At 48.4% G+C, this 17,506-nt stretch overlaps 7 protein-coding genes across 8 annotated transcripts; 2 read left to right on the forward strand and 5 right to left on the reverse strand.

Moving 5' to 3' along the window:
- Positions 1–38: 38 nt before the first annotated feature.
- TrAtP1_007053 (uncharacterized protein) lies at positions 39–1,267 on the reverse strand (the record flags this gene model as incomplete). The annotated part of the gene is made up of 2 exons (XM_014082161.2): positions 244–1,267; positions 39–162 (listed from the first exon to the last, which is right to left on the reverse strand). Exons 1-2 carry the CDS (start codon positions 1,155–1,157, stop codon positions 39–41), a joined length of 1,038 nt encoding a protein of 345 aa, XP_013937636.2. The 5' UTR covers positions 1,158–1,267.
- Positions 1,268–3,194: 1,927 nt separating this feature from the next.
- TrAtP1_007054 (uncharacterized protein) lies at positions 3,195–3,897 on the forward strand (the record flags this gene model as incomplete). Its single annotated transcript, XM_014082160.1, has 4 exons — positions 3,195–3,363; positions 3,435–3,560; positions 3,614–3,769; positions 3,824–3,897. 4 exons carry the CDS (start codon positions 3,195–3,197, stop codon positions 3,895–3,897), a joined length of 525 nt encoding a protein of 174 aa, XP_013937635.1.
- Positions 3,898–3,954: 57 nt separating this feature from the next.
- Positions 3,955–5,437, reverse strand: TrAtP1_007055 (uncharacterized protein). 2 transcript variants are annotated; one of them, XM_066113373.1, is made up of 6 exons: positions 5,299–5,437; positions 4,898–5,190; positions 4,745–4,836; positions 4,641–4,684; positions 4,380–4,584; positions 3,955–4,325 (listed from the first exon to the last, which is right to left on the reverse strand). In XM_066113373.1, exons 1-6 carry the CDS (start codon positions 5,380–5,382, stop codon positions 4,162–4,164), a joined length of 882 nt encoding a protein of 293 aa, XP_065969459.1. In that variant the 5' UTR covers positions 5,383–5,437; the 3' UTR covers positions 3,955–4,161. The 2 variants fall into 2 exon arrangements, with proteins under 2 accessions (XP_065969459.1, XP_065969460.1); XM_066113374.1 differs by having other exon boundaries at positions 4,898–5,437.
- Positions 5,438–7,216: 1,779 nt separating this feature from the next.
- TrAtP1_007056 (uncharacterized protein) lies at positions 7,217–8,695 on the reverse strand (the record flags this gene model as incomplete). The annotated part of the gene is made up of 1 exon (XM_014082158.2): positions 7,217–8,695. One exon carries the CDS (start codon positions 8,693–8,695, stop codon positions 7,217–7,219), a length of 1,479 nt encoding a protein of 492 aa, XP_013937633.1.
- Positions 8,696–9,372: 677 nt separating this feature from the next.
- TrAtP1_007057 (uncharacterized protein) lies at positions 9,373–11,627 on the reverse strand (the record flags this gene model as incomplete). The annotated part of the gene is made up of 4 exons (XM_014082157.2): positions 9,373–9,717; positions 9,785–10,076; positions 10,141–10,558; positions 10,613–11,627. 4 exons carry the CDS (start codon positions 11,625–11,627, stop codon positions 9,373–9,375), a joined length of 2,070 nt encoding a protein of 689 aa, XP_013937632.2.
- A 673-nt stretch (positions 11,628–12,300) lies between these two features.
- On the reverse strand, positions 12,301–14,077 carry TrAtP1_007058 (uncharacterized protein; the record flags this gene model as incomplete). The annotated part of the gene is made up of 2 exons (XM_014082156.2): positions 12,301–12,492; positions 12,560–14,077. The coding sequence occupies 2 exons, from the start codon at positions 14,075–14,077 to the stop codon at positions 12,382–12,384; spliced, it is 1,629 nt and encodes a 542-aa protein (XP_013937631.2). The 3' UTR covers positions 12,301–12,381.
- Positions 14,078–15,102: 1,025 nt separating this feature from the next.
- Positions 15,103–17,496, forward strand: TrAtP1_007059 (uncharacterized protein; the record flags this gene model as incomplete). Its single annotated transcript, XM_014082155.2, has 1 exon — positions 15,103–17,496. The coding sequence occupies one exon, from the start codon at positions 15,103–15,105 to the stop codon at positions 17,494–17,496; it is 2,394 nt and encodes a 797-aa protein (XP_013937630.1).
- Between the last annotated feature and the right edge of the window lie 10 nt (positions 17,497–17,506).

The following is a 17,506-nucleotide window of genomic DNA, read 5'->3' on the forward strand; positions in this document are numbered from 1 at the left end:
TTTTCATGGGTCCGAGCAGCTTCTATCTAGTAGCTATATTACTGATTGACGACAGAGACTGTAGAAATTGAGGCATCAAACTTTCTAAACTCTTCCACCAAATCTTTCCACAGCTCTCTTTGCAGAATCTCCCCTTCCGAGGTCGAAGTATAGGGGTGGCGGCTGTAAATAATTATCAGAAAAAAATAAAGATAAAATAAGATTAAGGGCGAGGAATGGATACAACGGCCGCAGACCACTTACGGAGCAATCGTATTATCATCGAGAAATTGGCCATGAACGTCATCGTCGCCGTCGATAGCAACGAGATAATGCAACGCAGCGTCTTCTGATGACAGACCTCTCTCTTTCAATACCTGAAAGGCCCAATCTTTTCCTGGGCCATCAGGATAACTGGATCCAAAGTTGCTCCAAGTCCATGTCGGAGTAGGCTCAACGACAACGACTTTACTCTTGTCGAGGCGGCTGGCTAGCTCTTTGGTAACTAAACCGAGAAGAAGTTTGACATCATTATATCTCCGAATGGGGTCGAATTTCTCCTTTTCGTCAAGGTATTCAATTATTTTGCGCGTGAGCTTCTTTTCGGCAATCTCACTCTCAAACTGTCTGTAGCTGCCGACTAGGACAAGGCGACCTGGTCCGTTATTTGAGGCTGCTGCTTTCTCGAGTAAAGGTACCAATTTTATTGCCAAGTACGCAGTTGACAAGAGGTTAATCTGTAGTATTTTCTCATGGTTAGTCGACTTTGCGCGACGATATTCGGCACCTCCAACGCCTGCGTTCATTATGGCGACGTCCAAAGCAGGCGTCGTCTCGTATACTCGTGCAGCAAATGCCTGCACGCTCTTGTAATCTTCCATTTCAAGCTCGAATACGTCAATTTTGGCATTGGGTTTTGCAGCCACCACGGCCGGGTCACTGAGGAGCTGCCTCTTGACTTGTTCGCCTCTGGGCACATTTCGGACGCCCATGATTAATCTGTCAACCTTGCGGATGAGAACGTGCTTGCTGATGGCTTCTCCAAGGCCATGAGTCGTTCCAGTAACCAAGATTGTTTTACCACTAAAGTCAACGGCGTTGAGGATGTCAAGCGTCTCCTTTGGCAGAGGTGTGCCTGTGCCCTCGCCTTGGGTGCCATTGCCTCGGGGGACCTTCATCTTGAGTTTGATGAGATTCAGCTTTAATTAAAAGATGTTGAGAACGTATAGTTGTGATGATTTATATCGATTTGGAGGAACTTAGCCTGCTATTTATGTAGCAGTAGGCAAGCAAGCCATCTACGTGTTGCCGTACATTGTCTTTGATGAGGTAAGGCCAGACTTATAAGTTATTACAGGCTGAAGTCTGTATTGGACTTAATGCTGATGGAAATGAATTTTGAATGGCTTACATAGGTACTTGCTAGAAATTCTGAGCATTTCCTGAAAGGCTACAGTGTGATAAGTTTATGATGTGGATGACGCGCCCGCATGAACGCCGCCACCATTACGTCTGACGTTCTACCTCGGAACAGAATGACGGCTCTGATTCAAACGCCAGCAAGAATATCAATTTCATTGTTATTAACACCATTCGTAAGATTCCTCGGTTTTATGAGAATGCTTACATAAAGAGGGAGCCTGCGCACTCATGCGGTAGCGACCATCTTAAGCTATCCAATGAGCATCAACGGTGTTCATCTTATGGTGCTCGAAACTGCCATGTTATAGTGCCGTATAATAATTAATTTGTGTTTAATAGAGTAACAAGACAACAAAGACCTCGGATTATAAGTGCTGTGGCGTAAATGTGATTTGTCAAATGTGAGTCATGTTGCGTGGCTATGAGAAAGAAAAGGCGAAGACTCTCTCTTCCAGAAAGGATTAAATAGGCTACATTATATAATATCTATAAATTGCTCTTCTCAATAGATAAATTTTTATGTATGCATTCATCTTCAGAATAGTATTGCAACCTAGCCTAGGCCGCATCACTCGGCCTACTCTCCGATATGTCTTCAATACTCACTCAGTGGTATTTTCATCCAACCATCCAATAACTCACTTTACACTTCTTTCTATAATGAAAAAGAGGTGAAAAGTAAAAATAATGAAAAGCTCCTCTTATTCTATCTCCCAAAAATATGAATGCCACGATTCACAATCAGGAGCTTATAAGAGTGAAATCACGCGAGATAAGGTTTGCATCGCATCGAGCGGCAAGTCAGCCGTGAAAATAGTGAGAACTAACCAAAGTCTATACTCATCAAGGAATTTGCAATTGTGAATGCTGCTTTAATCCTTTGTATAGGGGCCGCGTAAGAAGGGTTGACTTTTACGCGCCTTTTGAAACCTGGTCGAAGAGTACCTATGTTAGGATTGAGCGAAATGGCGATGTTAGTTACATGTACCAGCAGTTACAGCAGATCTATAGGCCATTCAGCCATTTCCCACCCGAGCTTACGGGTCTAGCATAACTATGTTGGAACCTGTAAATGCATTCAATTCTCTGTTTCGAGTAAAAATGATGGGAAACGAATTTACGAATTCGAACCCTAGAATGTTAAGAGAAGCTGCATAGGCTGCTCGTAAGCTGCATCTTACTTGAGCTATACGATGTTTCGATCAGCATAAACAAGGCCCGGCGCGAGAGCCCGATGTCACGTCGGTGAGCCTGGCAACACGGCAATGTCGGCATATCGTACATGGCAACGCCGGGCACTGGCTCGACTCAAAGCATTGTCCCTCTCTATAGGATTGGAAAGGATTTGCTGTTTAGAGTAACTCTGAAAACGACCTTTCCAGTTTTGGCTCAGTCTCGTATTTTTTCTTGTAGGATAGTAAGGGGGAAATCGAAATTTCAGGACTATTGTTTTCGGCTGCGAATCCGAGAGTCGTGTTGGCAGCTTTGTTGATCCACAATTTACGTGATTAGAGTTGAACAAGGCTATTGACCTCCTTGTCGTGGGAATGATCTTCGCGATGCTTGGAGATGGAGCAACGACTTACTTTGTTTGGGTTAGTGTGTTTATATCTATAACACGGCGATTATGGAGAAGCCCGATCAGCCAGGGGTAGCGATGGAAAAGAGTAGACATTGTTGAGAATAGGAAAAGATATAAAAGATGTCAAGGTTCGAGCATATTCGTTTGTTCAGTCCATCAGTAGCCTACATCTAGTTTCATAGTTGATATACATCCAATCCCTCTAAACATCATGAAGTCTGTCGCTACTCTTGCTACTGCGGGCGCCGCCTTCGTCGGCCTCGCCTCTGCATGCAGCACCTTCAACAATGTCGAGGTGACTTTCTATGGCTGGCCTGACAACTCTCCTCCTGGGCCCGGCACCGCCTACGACTGTGGCGGCCGTAACTACGTCGCTGGTGGTCAGTAGCAGCTCTGTTCTGATTTAACTTATAAGACTTATAAAGTTGTCTAACAAAATGGGCTATAATAGGTAGCGGAACTTACGACGACCCCATTACTATCGCTACTGCTGAGAGCGAGCTCAGCGTTTGCGAGACTGTCTACATTCCTCTTTTGAAGAAGTACGGTCGCCACGAAGATGACTGCACTCAATGCGGTAAGATGTAATGATCTGCAACTTGAAGATTCTTGCTGATTCATAAATGACAGAGTCGGACTGGAACAACGGCCAGGCTCACATTGATATCTGGACCGGCTCCAACTCTTCGGGTGGCGGCGATGCTCAAATTGACTGCGAGGACAACCTCACCTCTGGAGGCCAATACTCTATTGTCAGACAGCCTGCAACTGATCTCGAGGTCGACAGTACGTATTCATCTTTTACAACACTCTACACGGCTTTGAAGCTAACGTGAATAGCCACTCCCTTGTTCGTCCCTCCTAGCACTTGCAATACGGGCAACATTTACGAGGGCAACCAGGCTTCTTGCTAGGTTAATGGTATTTGGGCCAGGTTATTTGATGCTTTTACATAAAATGAACGACTGATGCTAATGTAAATAATTATTTCATGTTTCAAGTATATAATAGACCTATAATAGTTACATTTTCTCATCTCCATGCGTAAAACCATGTTTGACGACTCTTCTTAACACTGATGAAAAGCTGTAAAACGGCCTCGAAGTATAACTTATTTGGAGGCCTAAGTTGCAAAAGCGCGTCGAGTTCAACTGCGGAGGAGTATGAAGACGGAATCCTCAATATTCAACATTGGCGGACTCCTGCTTTTCGAGATCCCCTTTCCCAGCTGACAGCTTAGGCTGTCTTAATCGTCCCTTTTGCGTGGCCAATGGCCCACGAGCAGCGTTGGTGATAGGCTGGTATTCTTTTCCATTGATGATCACAGGCTTGTAGATGTTTGCTGCCACAGCTGTTAGTTCAAACGCAATAGTCGTCTGCAAACTTTGATACGTACCAATACCAGTGCGATGGTTGTTGACGTAAATGTTCTCCCAGCCCTTTGCCGGCGCATTGTACATTTCGTGCATGATACTGAGATGAGGATGACTTGCGGTGATGTTATTCCACCAGTCCCAAGCTTCGCGGTGCAGAGGTGAATGAGCAAAGCGATGGACATCCTCTACGGTTCGGAAGTAGCAGCATGTGGCAATGCTGTTGGCCTTGGGACTATGTGTCAGTCAAAGATTTTCCAAAATTTGGTTAGAAGACTGCTTACCGTGAGCCGCTCGCCATTACACAGGTAGGACGACGATCCAAGAACTAGGTATTGCTTCAGCATCAGAACAAAGTTATGCTGCTGTTAAAGTGTGGAAGACTTACACCCACTATCCTCGTCCTCGGTAAGGTTTTCGATCATTGCACTGAAGAAATCTCCGATTTGTTTATATCCAGGCCCAAAGATACCCATGGGGCTACAATGATGCCATGTCAGCAGTCATATTCCATACAAAGCGCACAGACGGGATAACGCACTGATTTGACCTTGAGGCCAGTTTAATAACCGCAATCTGGTTTTGTGCTCCCTCGGTCGGCGCGTTGCCAGCCGCGTCTCCATGCTGCGCCGAGAATTTGCCCATGATGACATCGTCCATATAAGGGTTATGGAGAAGACCGAAGCTCTGGAGGATAGTCCGCGATAGCTTATATAACAAAATGAGCGCTGCCGGAGCAACCGCATACGTTGGTCGAACAAAGACAACCAAGAGGCCCTGGATAACGGCTCCGATCGCGAGCCACGTTGAAATGGTGAAGCAATCGCGGATCATCTGCGGAAAAGGCGGTGTTAGTGTTTGAAGTTTGATGCTTGTTCATCGCTGATGACAGTTGCACCAGTGCCACTGATGGTTGTAGTATAGAATAGGAAAACAACTAACGTTCCAATACATGATTTTGACGGTATCCTTCCGTGAACGTTTGGGGATTTTGTCAATCCGCGGGGCGAAATGTTGGAAATCCATCTTGTTGAATATCTCTAGATGCTGTCGACTGGTATGATCTTAAGGTGGTGTATAGATAGGGACACGTAAAAAAAAACTGATCAACAGGAGACTGCTTTCATTTAAATATCCAACGGTACAAAAACCTTCGTCGTAACGCCAACATATCCCTTGAAGCTTAAACGTCGAGTAGGGCGGGCGTTGGGCGGCGCCATCGTCTCGCTAACGTCATATGCCAAACAGTGCGTTGCTTCGCATCTCGCAGATTCGAGACTTGTTAGTAGCCAAATAGCGGGGGTTGCATTTCTGCAGCTTTGCGGCTTGTGACTTGTTATTGGTGCAACCAGATCTCGCGATTGTCAAACACTTTTCCGAATCCGAGGCACGAGGCGTTATGCGATCTTGAGTCATGGGGATCTTGAGCTTGGTCCGAGATGTCGAAAAAGCCACAGCTGAGACAGGCGTTATGAATGGTGCTTACTGGCATTGGCCCAAATACTGTAGTGGTTCAATTTAGCCCAATAATGAGGTAGCAGTGTTAGGATACTATCTTTTTGAGGATTACTCCCGCATGACTAAGGTCATCTAGTGATTGATATCAAGGACATTAATAGTTGCTCAATACCTGGCACCACCGACACACGTTATACCGGCGGACCATCGGATCACCGATGTTTTCTTTCCACCGCATAGTAACCCAAGAATAAAGCCCGGTATTTCCCCCCAAGCTAATGGTATACGTAGCAACATGTCTTTGGAGTAGCTACTACTGCGGGGAACCGATGAAAAATGACAGGTATTTGGAGATCAACAGGCGAATGCGAGCTTCACGTGTGACAGACACAAGAAGAGAGACGGCGGGAAAAAAAGGAGGGGCACAAAAGAGAAGTCAGAAACACAAGTTGTTAAAAATCCTATATTTAGAATAGTTTGAGCAGTGACTTTTTTCAAGTCATCGCCAATTGACAACCGTCCTGATATGAGAGCGTGAGACATAGTCTTACAGCTTAGACAGCTTAGTAGGCACTTGCAAGTGGCAAATAGGTAGCTGTCAGGAGGCGTATCTGCCGCAAGCCTAGCCTCTGAGCTAGGTCAAGAATACGCATCATTAGCGTAAAGGAGCATTGGGAGTTTTGTCTCAGATGACGAAACCAACGCAAGCAGCGGGGGACAGAAAAACCGGGAATGCGAGGTTTTCAACACACAAATTAAAACTATACACGTATAACATCGGGGAGTTTGGTGTGTATATTTAGGTTGTTGTTGTGGATTTGTATGCACTTATTGGTCTTGCGGTTCTTGTTTTTCTGTCTGCACTTTGGTAAGGAGGGGAACTTGGCCAACCGCAATCATAGACCGTAGCATCGGCTTCTCATTCGACTTCATCTCAATGGAGGACTGAAAGAATGTGGAGTTCTGACGTTGCAGGATGTGACGGACTCGACGCGAAAGTGTGTCATGTCAAGATGCAATGAAACGGGAGCATCAAGATCACACCACTTGTATGAACCGGCAATTATTTTAGAATCATTTGGCTGGGTAAATGTGATCAGCGTAGGATGGCTACACCATCAGGATATTTATAATGCGAATAACATACTGATGACGATGCCATCATCAAATCAGGCTGCTCGATTTTGCAGGGCATATTGTAGGAATAGAAATCGCTTCTTCACCGCTTTATACATCAATGAGGGCTCGTCGAATCGGATCCGTGTATTATATTCATCTTTCTCTCATTGTCTTCTCATTAGAGTAACCTGTATATACCTTTCGGCTTCTCATAAATCACATCCGTGACTTTGAACACATCTGCCCTGGCGCGTTATTATAACATGCGCCTCTCTCCAACAGCTCAACACTTGTGATCCTTATACAGAGTCGCCGAGTCAAGAACAGTATTGTTATTACTCGCAACAAACTCGTGCGTAAGATGCGTAGCATTATGAAACGTTAACTTGCTCCATCCATAAGTCGCATTGTTCGTATCGAGCGAGAACCGGCTAAACTGCTGTCGAGGACTCTGCAGCGTGTCCAATCCATCGTAGTGACCAGCTGCGCCATTGGTAATGTACCATGGTGAGCTTGGGTTGTTTAACTCCTTGGGGTCAATCTTGCCCTCGGCAATGGGAGCCTGACGCTCGTAAATGTGGGCGTGACCAGAAAGAACGAGATCCACATCGTATTTGAGGAATAGCGGCTCGAAGACGTCCTTGCAGCTCCAGCAGATGGTGCCCGTGACGTTCTGGTAGCTGAGGTACCAAGGGCGATGGCCGCCGACAATGATCCACGGAGTTAATTTGCGGTCGACGGCTTTCAAGTCGGCTTCTAGCCAGTTGACCTGGGCGTTCATCTTGCTATTCACGGGACTAGCACCCTCACCCTCAGTGCCTCCAATCTCATCTGGACCAATGAAGCCATGTCCAAGATCGGTTTCAGTATCGAGCTGGATAAAATGAGCCATGCCGCTGTTCCAGCTGTACCAGAAGTTGCCAGTGCCTCGGGAAACATCGCTGGGCATGCGGAAATGGTTCTTGAAGCCGGTGAAGTTGGTCTGTCCGGGCATGCAGATGCTGAGGTCGTATGTGATGTTGTGCGTCTTGTCAGTGGTGCCGCCATTGTCGCAGTTCGCCTCGTGGTTTCCGGGCCCGACCATGTAGGCGCGAGATGCGGTGACGGGCATCATTTCGTTGTAAAAGTCGTTCAGGATGGACTCGTACACCTTGTACCCTTCCTCGACGGTGGTGTTGGGCAGGAATCCCTGAATCTCCTCCTTCAACCAGTAGTCGGCGTAGGCAATGTCTCCAACGTGCCACAGGAACTCGTACCCCGGCATGCTGCTGATGAGCGAGTCAATGGTGTTTTTCTCGCCTGGCTTGAGGATGTTGTTGCTGGAAACACCCTTGCCGGCGGACGTGGATAGTCCCTCAGATCCCATGGTTCCCAAGTCTGCGACGACGGCGACTGAGAATGGCGTCTTGTCGCCGACTCTTCGGCTAGTGGTGAAGTTGAACGGCTCATAACACGTGTCTTCGTTCAACTGTGCCGGTATGTAGTAGTAGGTGGTGTCTGGCCTCAGTCCCTGGATCAACACGTGGTTGTTGTAAGTCGTGGAAGTGGGATACGTGACAGACACGGCCGACGACGCAATGTTGGTGAGGTGCTCCTTTGACCTGCCCCAGAATACACTCGGACGAGGAACACGATCAAACGTATTCCAGCTGACTACCATTCCATCGTCGCCGTGGAAAGCGACCCGAATCTGGGGGTTGGCAGCATCGCTATCTGCCGCCACCAGAGGCAGCAGAGTTGCCAGGACAGTGCTTTTCTTCATCTTGTCAACAGCGCGGATACCAGGGACCTGTTGGGCAAGTCATCGCGGTACCAGAGGCTCCGAGGTCGGTATATATATGCATTTCGAAGCGGCTAGGATGTGCGCCCCAGACAATTTCTGCAATCCTTCAACGGTACAAAAGCACCGGAGATACATGTTGAAAAATCCTCAACGTATTGACAATTACTTTGCCTGCATTGGCTGGCCGTTATAGCGTACCTGCGGGGAAGATCCAGTGCAGCCTCTAGCATTCTTCCGGCACCGAAGACAGGGATGTGCCATTGCATGTGCTCACAGTGAGGCTTGAGATTGGCTGTGGCGTTGGATCTGCGGCCAATTCAGGTACCGAAGAGTCAGATTTCAGCCATCTCCCCCGTTTTAATAAACGAATTGAGACTTTTTGGGAATTGCAACGTGGATTCTCGGCAACCGGCAAAATATGCGCCAAGAGCTGAATGGTTTCAATTACACGTAATGGCAGAGGCGTGTTTCTTTGAAGCTAGTCTCCTCTCTATAAGATGGGTTGCGTGAGGTATAATTGTAAACCAACAGCTTTCCCGGGTTTAAATCTCTTCAAAATGTGGTATTTATACAAAGTCGAAATGGCGTATTAAGACTGCTAGCAGTTTGAAACGATAAAGATGGCTTGCTCATACTTCATGTGCTTGTAAAGCCCGCTATTGAAAATCCGTGTGCAACCAGTCAAAGGTATCCAGCAAGTCAAAGTTGAAATCTAAAGGCTCTGGGAAGTCGTACGCTAGGGCTGCCCACGGGCTGTCGCCGTTTAGGCTGCCGTTCAAGGTATGATCCAACACTCGTTGTATAATGACTTTGCAGTCCATGCATAAATCACCATTTGGCGCCGATGGACGCACCCAGTCAAGAAAACCTACCAAGAGACTGAGATTCTGTATGATGCTCGAGCGAGTTATTCGTTCTTCCTTGGGGTGTTTCCCAGTAAAACTTGGGTTGAGTAGTTCCAGGCAGAGGATGCCGCCTGCTGGTGCGGCATGGGCCATGAGCTTACCAACAAGTCAGCAAATCTTTATAGAGTCTGCAATGGCAATTGAGGCATCAAAGGGTACTAACAAGCCATTCAAAGTTACGCCGCATTGCTGCGAATTGGTCTTTATGTGTCCACAAGGTAAGTGTCAGCGTGAGCATTTCGAAGCTCAAGACCAACAAGTTGCCTTGCTCCAAGCTGCCATTGATGCATAGAAGCCGCTCCAAGAAGAACATGACCTGTAGATGGCCTAGACGGATTAATATCTTGGCGTAAACATTTTCAATGTCTCGATTTGGATCTGATAGATCTTGTGGGTCGTATATGAGACAGGCTGGAAAACCAGCAAGTGTTTCTAGCTGTCGGACCTGTATGTTCCTACGCAATGCTGTCAGCCATTCTATTCGTCCGAGGCAACCGGAACTGAGTCTCCGCAACACACCGCAGTTCATCAAGCGTAGTGCAGACGGTACATCCCAAGGCAAGTTCCATCACTTCTTCCAAAATGGATGCCATCATGCGACGAGCTCGAATGAGCGTAAATGGATACATTTTACCTTTTTTGTTCCAGCCACGCTCATCCAGCTCTTGAGCCGCTTTCTGCAAGGTTGCCTCGTCTGCAAGATCCTCATCCCGCAGATCCAGCGGCAGAGGCGTCATGCAGTATTTGCGATTAAGCAGCGCGGGCCGTCCCGAGAACGCGACGCTGAACTTGTCGTGGTTGTAGATTTGGGCAACGATCCGCCGGTTATGCTCAGAGCAGAGCGTGGGTGTATGGGGAATCTCTCCCACCTGGGCATGCAGGCCCATGAAGGTAAGCATAGATACAGCGGCGCCGTGAGAGTACCAGCACGATGCAGCTATTGAGCCAGCGTTAGTATGAGAGTACGCAATGGTCTGAAACAGAGCCTTACCAGCATCGCCATCCAGGTGAGACACAAAGGTCGTTTGTCGTCGAATAAGGTCCAGTAGTATAGCATTGCCATCGGTGAACTGTCGCGCAAGATCAATGCAATAACTGAGATGCGTCCTGGATAGCTCCCTATCACATTTGCCAGGAATCCATGCAACGTGACAGGGCCGAAGAGAGTTGAGAGTGTCTGTTAGGCGCTCCAGATTTCCCCATATCAGGCCGATTGACTCCCATCTAAGGTTGTCACCACAATACTGGTCCATCCACTGCTGCGAGTCATCCATATCTCGCAAGGGCTGAGCAGAGTTGTTGCACAGGATTTCAGCAACTCTCTCCAAGTCAGGCCCAGACCCATCGGGGTTCTTCTTGAGCAAGTCCAGGACTGAATTCGTGATGCGGGCCAGCACGAGCTGTGACCAGCGCCTTTCCTCGGGATCCTTTTCGTAAAAGACAATCTGCTCATTGGATTGGCCTGGTAGAGCCTCGAGAGCATAGATGCTCATATGACGCACTATAGGAGGGAGCTCGCTGAAAGAGAGCCTCGGGGTCGTTCGACCGCGAGCACCAGGCCGTGCAAGGCGTGCATCCGATCCTTGGCCCTGGAGGCGACTCAGGCTTCGTTTTGTCTCCTCATAGACGACGGCATGGCTGGTGAAGCCAAAGAATCCGGAGCTGGGCGATCCATTCGTCTTGGCCGTCCCGTTCACATTGACATTCGCAGTCGCGTTTCTGGCTGTGCTTTCGCTTCCACTCCCGCTTCTTCCACTCCGATGGCTTAATGTTGGAGAAGCCTCCTGGACCAACGAATTATTGGAAGACCTAGTCTTTTGCTGCTGCGCGCGCCTTCGTGGCTGAAGCACCGAGCCAATCGTGTAGGTGCAGCCGCCGGCTTGGTTTCTCTTGATGCATCTGTTGCAGACGGGATGCGCGTGATCACAGGCGACTTTTCGCGCCCTGCACTGATCGCATGCTTGGAGACGGCCGTTTAGACGGCGTAGAGGCTCTTCGTTGTCCATGTCGATGGATATTCATGATGAGATGAGATGAGATGAAACGATCAGCTAAAAGTCGTTGCCCACTCGCGATAGTCGCCGGTTCGTCGGCCGAAAGGCGCCGTGGATTAGTCATGCGCGATCGATGCTTGATCATATGACTGGACTTTGAACAAGATGATTGAAGCTGCACATGAATTGCTCAGCGTATAAGGCACGGCTATCTTGAGAGTCATACTGAATAAGTAAGAGATGATGGAAAGCAGTTGGAAAGCTGTTGATGCAAAGATCGAGATTGATATGCATCAAACCCGGTGCGCTAATGGCGCTGGGGCTGGTCGATAAAATTACATGTATGAGTCGGACAAGTTAGAAACAGCCAAACACTCTGGCGCGCATAATGTGCATGTGCGTTCAAATATTTTTTTTATCTCACGAAATATATTCAATCGTTCTGTATTGTCTATTGGATAACTTGTACCTACTTTACTGAAAATTGGCCATTGTGCGGTTAGACCTATGATAATGCTCAAAGCTGGATTACACGCATGTACGCTTCACATACAGGACCCGTTTGCATCTATCTAACACCTGTGCCTAAAATTCAATACGGCCTGAGCTTTGGTAAAAGTATCAATGAGAGAACGAGAATTTAGCTTGCAAAGATTTGTCATGTCATGTGTGCGTTGATCGCTTCGCTGGAAAGATATTCATATTTCATAGCATAGATCGTTAAACATTAACCGCTTTCCCAAGCTAATCCTAACCCATCATTACATTATACGTGTATATCCTCTTCTTCAATCTTGTATGTAGCAAATTTCCTTGCGGGTACGTTTCTCTCAAACATGATGTCCAGCTCTTCGTACGTTCTGCCTTTGGTCTCGGGCTGTGAGGAAACATATTGTTAGCTAATGGTTCCGAAGCGGGAAAGGCCACAGTAAGGATGTACTCACCATTCTAAAGATGGTCCAGATAAGAGAAAAGACTGAAATGCCGCCATACAAGAATTCAATCTTGGCTCCGGCGCCTGCAGCACCCGGGTTGAGCAGATACGGTCCAATAACAGAGGTAACTAATCCGGTAACAGCATCAATCATCGTGGCAATGGCAATTGTCTTGGCTCGCAGCTTCGTGGATGGCGTCTCGCAGACGACGACGTATGTCAGCGGGCCGAGGGTTGCCTGCCAGACAAACTGAAGGATAATCAGCAAAGTAGCCTGAGCCCAGCGGTAGGAGAGCTTGGTTGTATAATCGTGAGCGAAACTCAAAAGAGCGACGATGAAGAGTATAGTGACCATGAAGCTGAGACCGAAGATGTAGGCGGGACGGCGACCAAGATAGATGAGAGGAATTGCGGACAGAAGAGTGCCGACAAATCCAACTCCGTTGAGGCCAACTCCCATGTCGAATGCTTGCACATTGTTGAGGCCGATTTGTTCGAAAAAGTAGGTTGCAAAGCCGACTGGGTTACCGCTAAAGTTCTGGATGACAAACAACAAGATGCAAATCTCCATGCGTCGTCGGTTGGGCCCCTTCCAGCAATCAGCATAAGTGGTGCCAACTTCCAGCTCTCGCTCCAGAAGATCTGTCTTGACCATCATGGCAAGCGTATCCTTGGTGTTGATGCCGGAGTCTGGCTGAACAAGCTTCTTGAGGGATTGCTCGGCCTTTTCCATCTTGTTCTGTCGGATCAGCCACCAAGGCGACTCAGGGGCAAATGGCAGACCGGCAAGCAAGACGACAGGCCATGCCCACTGGATAGCAAAGGGGATTCGGTATGCCCACTGGTCGGGCCGGTTGATGAAGCCACGAGTGATACCTGTTTGGATGAATTGGCCCATAACGTAGCACAGATTGATGTAACCGGTGAGGAAGCCACGCAGACTGAGTGGCAGCACTTCAGACGCATACGTCGTTGCAATAACGCAGTAGCCTCCCCACACGATGCCGCTGAGGTACTGGCTGGCCGTCAAGACGCCAATGGTGTTTGCGAAGAATTGCATAAAGGTCAAGATGGCAGTCAGGACAAGGCAGACGGCAAATGTCTTCTTGCGACCAAACATTTCCATGGGGTACGAGACGAGGTATGCTCCGAGGATTTGACCGACCAAGCTGCCCATGCTCATGGCAACTTGCCACCGCGCCGGAATCTGAAATCCCCCGTGATCTGGGCCGTAGTCAACGCCAAAGTGCTTCTGGAACGCCGGCAGCGCAAAGAAGTTGCCGCTGATCTCGATGTCGTAGGCACGCATGATGATGCTGAGCGAGATGAACATGGACCAAAACGCTCCCTTGCGGTATAGCTTGAAGGCCTCCCAGGCGCCAAGTCGATGCTCCGTGGCCGTTCCGCTGTTGGCCATGGCCTCGCTGATGCTGGCCAGCTTGCCAGTGGCCTCGGCGTTGGTCAGCTCATGGTCGATGTTGCTGACGACATTTTCGAGCGTGGTGTTGACGTCCTTTTCCTTCTCCATGATGATCTGCTGGATGAAGAGTTCTTTTCACAATTATGAAGAATGAAAGAGTAGCCCTCGCAAACAAGGCACTTTGAAGGACAATCAAGAAGACCCTGTCCACTGTAACCACATGAGAGTTGCATGCATCGTATTTATATGTATGTATATGCCAGATTTTGGCTAGTAATTCCCCAGACTAATAAGGTCAAGTTGCGGGGCTCCGCAAAGATCATCTTAGCGATGCGTCTTGGTTCCGGGGAAGCGAAACGAGCCGCATGGGGAGTGAGCAGAGATGTTGCCGAGACTAGCCTTGCTATTGGCAAGAGAATAGATGGCCATGGCATGAGAAGATCAGATCCGTCGGACAATTCAGGCAGGTCTTTGTTGGTTATGGCATGATGACTTTTGCTGCTTATGCCTGCTTTACGTCCAGGGTATCAGGCCTTTCCGCGGAGGGTTGTTGGTTAAAGCAGCCTACGGGTAATTTCATCTCAGTATACCGGTTCTTTAGAATCCTTCAGCTGAGCTACAGACAGTTCTTCTCAAAGATTTGTCCATGTTTTTTGGATTATCGAAAGCCTTCTTTGATATTCGGACGAAAACCCGGGATGCAGCATCTGGTGGCGTTGGATCTAGGCCGCTCAACTCTCGGGTCAATATCCGGCTCAATATCCGGGGCCAGCTAAGACCAGATCAACCAATCAGTTGGTGCTCTTCTCATGCTAGCCATGTGAGGCACACAAACCTGCCGAACAATACGCCCGCGCCCTAAAACCCCACGCGCAGCTGACTATTTTTTGCTCCGGCTAACGGGCTACCGTGGCCGGGGAATTGCAAGCTTGGAACTCTCAGCTACCTGTTTAGTAGTTGTGTCAAGGTTTATTTCGCAACTAACAAGGCCTCTGGACTCACGGGCTGTATGCTCGCGGGGTTCATATGCATAGTAAGGCTCCATTGGTCAAGCAGCAGCTGCATATGTCATAGAGAACCATTTGTCCAACGTTGCAACTCAGACTTGAGAGAATTGACAACAAATCTGCAAAATGTCTTCAGAACATAGGCTCTATTACACTACGCCTTCAACGAGCTTCCCTACCTCTCTGGCCCTTGGCAATGGCCGGTTTGCTGCCTCAGTGCTTTCCTCTCCAGAGCATGAGACATTTTTGTTGAATGAAGTTACTTTTTGGTCCGGAGAAGCTCGAAATGCGGGCGAGGGATTGGCTGAACGGCCTGAAGATCCCAAGGCCGAACTGAGGAAAACGCAAAACTGTTATCTCAATGGGGACTATGCTCAAGGGAAGAAGAGGGCAGAAAAGTACCTCGAGAGCAAGAAGAATAATTTCGGAACCAACCTTGGAGTTGGGAAGCTTGATATCGCTGTCACCGGCCATGGAAATCCTGCCGATATTCAAGATTTCGAGAGAGAATTACGCTTTGACGAGGCTATAACTGAAACGAGATATAAAGTCAACGGCCACCAGTATAAGCGAAGAGCTTTTCTAAGCCATCCACACCAAGTCCTGGTGATACAATTTGATGGCGATGATCTGAGTGGGCTCGAAGTTGCCGTCAGTGTGCAAGGCGAAAATGAGGCGTTTACTTCCAAAGTAAACAGCGAGTCAAGGCTGGAGTTTGATGCGCAAGCTCTCGAGACTGTGCACAGCGATGGAACCTGCGGCGTCAAAGGCTTCGGTATCGTTGCCGCAAAGGTTAATGAAGGGAAGGTTGAGCAGAAGGACGGCAAGCTTACCATTTCGGCACAAAAGAGCATAACGATATTTGTGGCCTTCAATACCGATTATAACGAATCGCGCAATGAGTGGAGAGAGAGAACTCTTCTACAAATAGAAGACGTTCTCCAGCTTCCTATTGATGATCTTTTGAAAGAACATCTGGGAGATTATCAGCCGCTCTATCGACGGATGGACATCAGGCTGGGGCCCAAGTCCAACCCCAACTCCAACATCCCCACAGACCAGCGTCGGGGCAACTTTGAGTCCTCAGGATATGCTGATCCTGGAATGTTTGCACTTTATTTCCACTATTCGCGGTACCTCACAATCGCTGGAACACGCGAAGACTCCCCCCTACCACTTCATCTACAGGGCTTATGGAACGATGGCGAGGCCTGCAAGATGGGCTGGAGCTGTGATTACCATCTCGACATTAACACGCAGATGAACTACTTTGCAATTCTGAACAGTGGCCTGGCGGATCTCATGAAACCTCTCTACAAATACATCTTCAAACTTGCTGTCAAGGGCCAACAGACTGCTCGCACGTGTTACGGCTCCCGTGAAGGCTGGGTAGCTCACGTCTTCAGCAACGCGTGGGGCTTTACGGATCCTGGCTGGGAGATATCATACGGGCTCAATGTCACGGGCGGCCTTTGGATGGCAGCGCCTCTGATTGAGATGTATGAGTATACCCTGGATGATGGGCTCATGATGACCAACTTATGGCCGCTACTGTTCGGTGCAACGAAATTCTGGCTTGACTATATGATTGAAGATCCCAAAACCGGTTGGCTACTCACTGGCCCATCTGTAAGCCCGGAAAACAGCTTCTTCGTTGTCAATGAAGATGGTACAAAGGAAGAGCACTCGGCTGACCTGTCGCCTACTCTTGATGTTGTCTTGCTTCGCGACCTCTTTGCGTTTTGCGAGTACTTTGCTGGCAAGTTGAAAACTATGACGGGCTTCCCTTGGGATGAAGATATCAAGGAATATCAAAAGGTATTGGCCAAGCTGCCACCGCTCCAAATTGGCAAAAATGGCCAGCTTCAAGAGTGGCTGCATGATTATGAGGAGGCACAGCCCTACCACCGACATCTTTCTCACACCATGGCTTTGTGTCGGTCCGCTTTAATCTCAGCTAGGCATCAGCCTGATTTGGCAGAGGCGGTGCGTGTGTCACTTGAGCGAAGGCAAGGCCGCGACGATCTTGAAGACATTGAGTTTACGGCCGCTCTTTTCGCTCTCAATTATGCTCGGTTGGGAGATGCTGAGAAGGCTGTTGCTCAAGTTGGCCATCTAGTGGGCGAGCTGAGTTTCGACAACCTACTTAGTTACAGTAAGCCCGGTGTAGCTGGTGCCGAGAAGAACATATTCGTCATTGATGGAAACTTTGGTGGTGCTGCAGCCATTGCTGAGATGCTGATACGGTCAATTATTCCTCGCTTGGGAAGACCGGTTGAGATAGATTTGCTTCCAGCCCTGCCTGCAGCTTGGTCGGAAGGATCGGTGAGCGGGATGCGTATTCGAGGAGGATTGGAAGCTAGTTTTGCGTGGTCTAAAGGGAAGCTGGAAGGTGTAACGTTTAAGGCGTCTAGGCCTTCATCTCTGGTTGTGTTTTATGGCGAGCACCGATTCGAAACGGCTTTTGAGGAAGCAGAGGTTATTCAGCTGGGGCCGTCGCTACAGAATTGGAGCAGGTAGAATGACTGTT

This window comes from Trichoderma atroviride, chromosome 3 (genome assembly GCF_020647795.1).
Source record: "Trichoderma atroviride chromosome 3, complete sequence".
In the NCBI taxonomy this organism is placed as follows: Eukaryota; Fungi; Ascomycota; class Sordariomycetes; order Hypocreales; family Hypocreaceae; genus Trichoderma; species Trichoderma atroviride.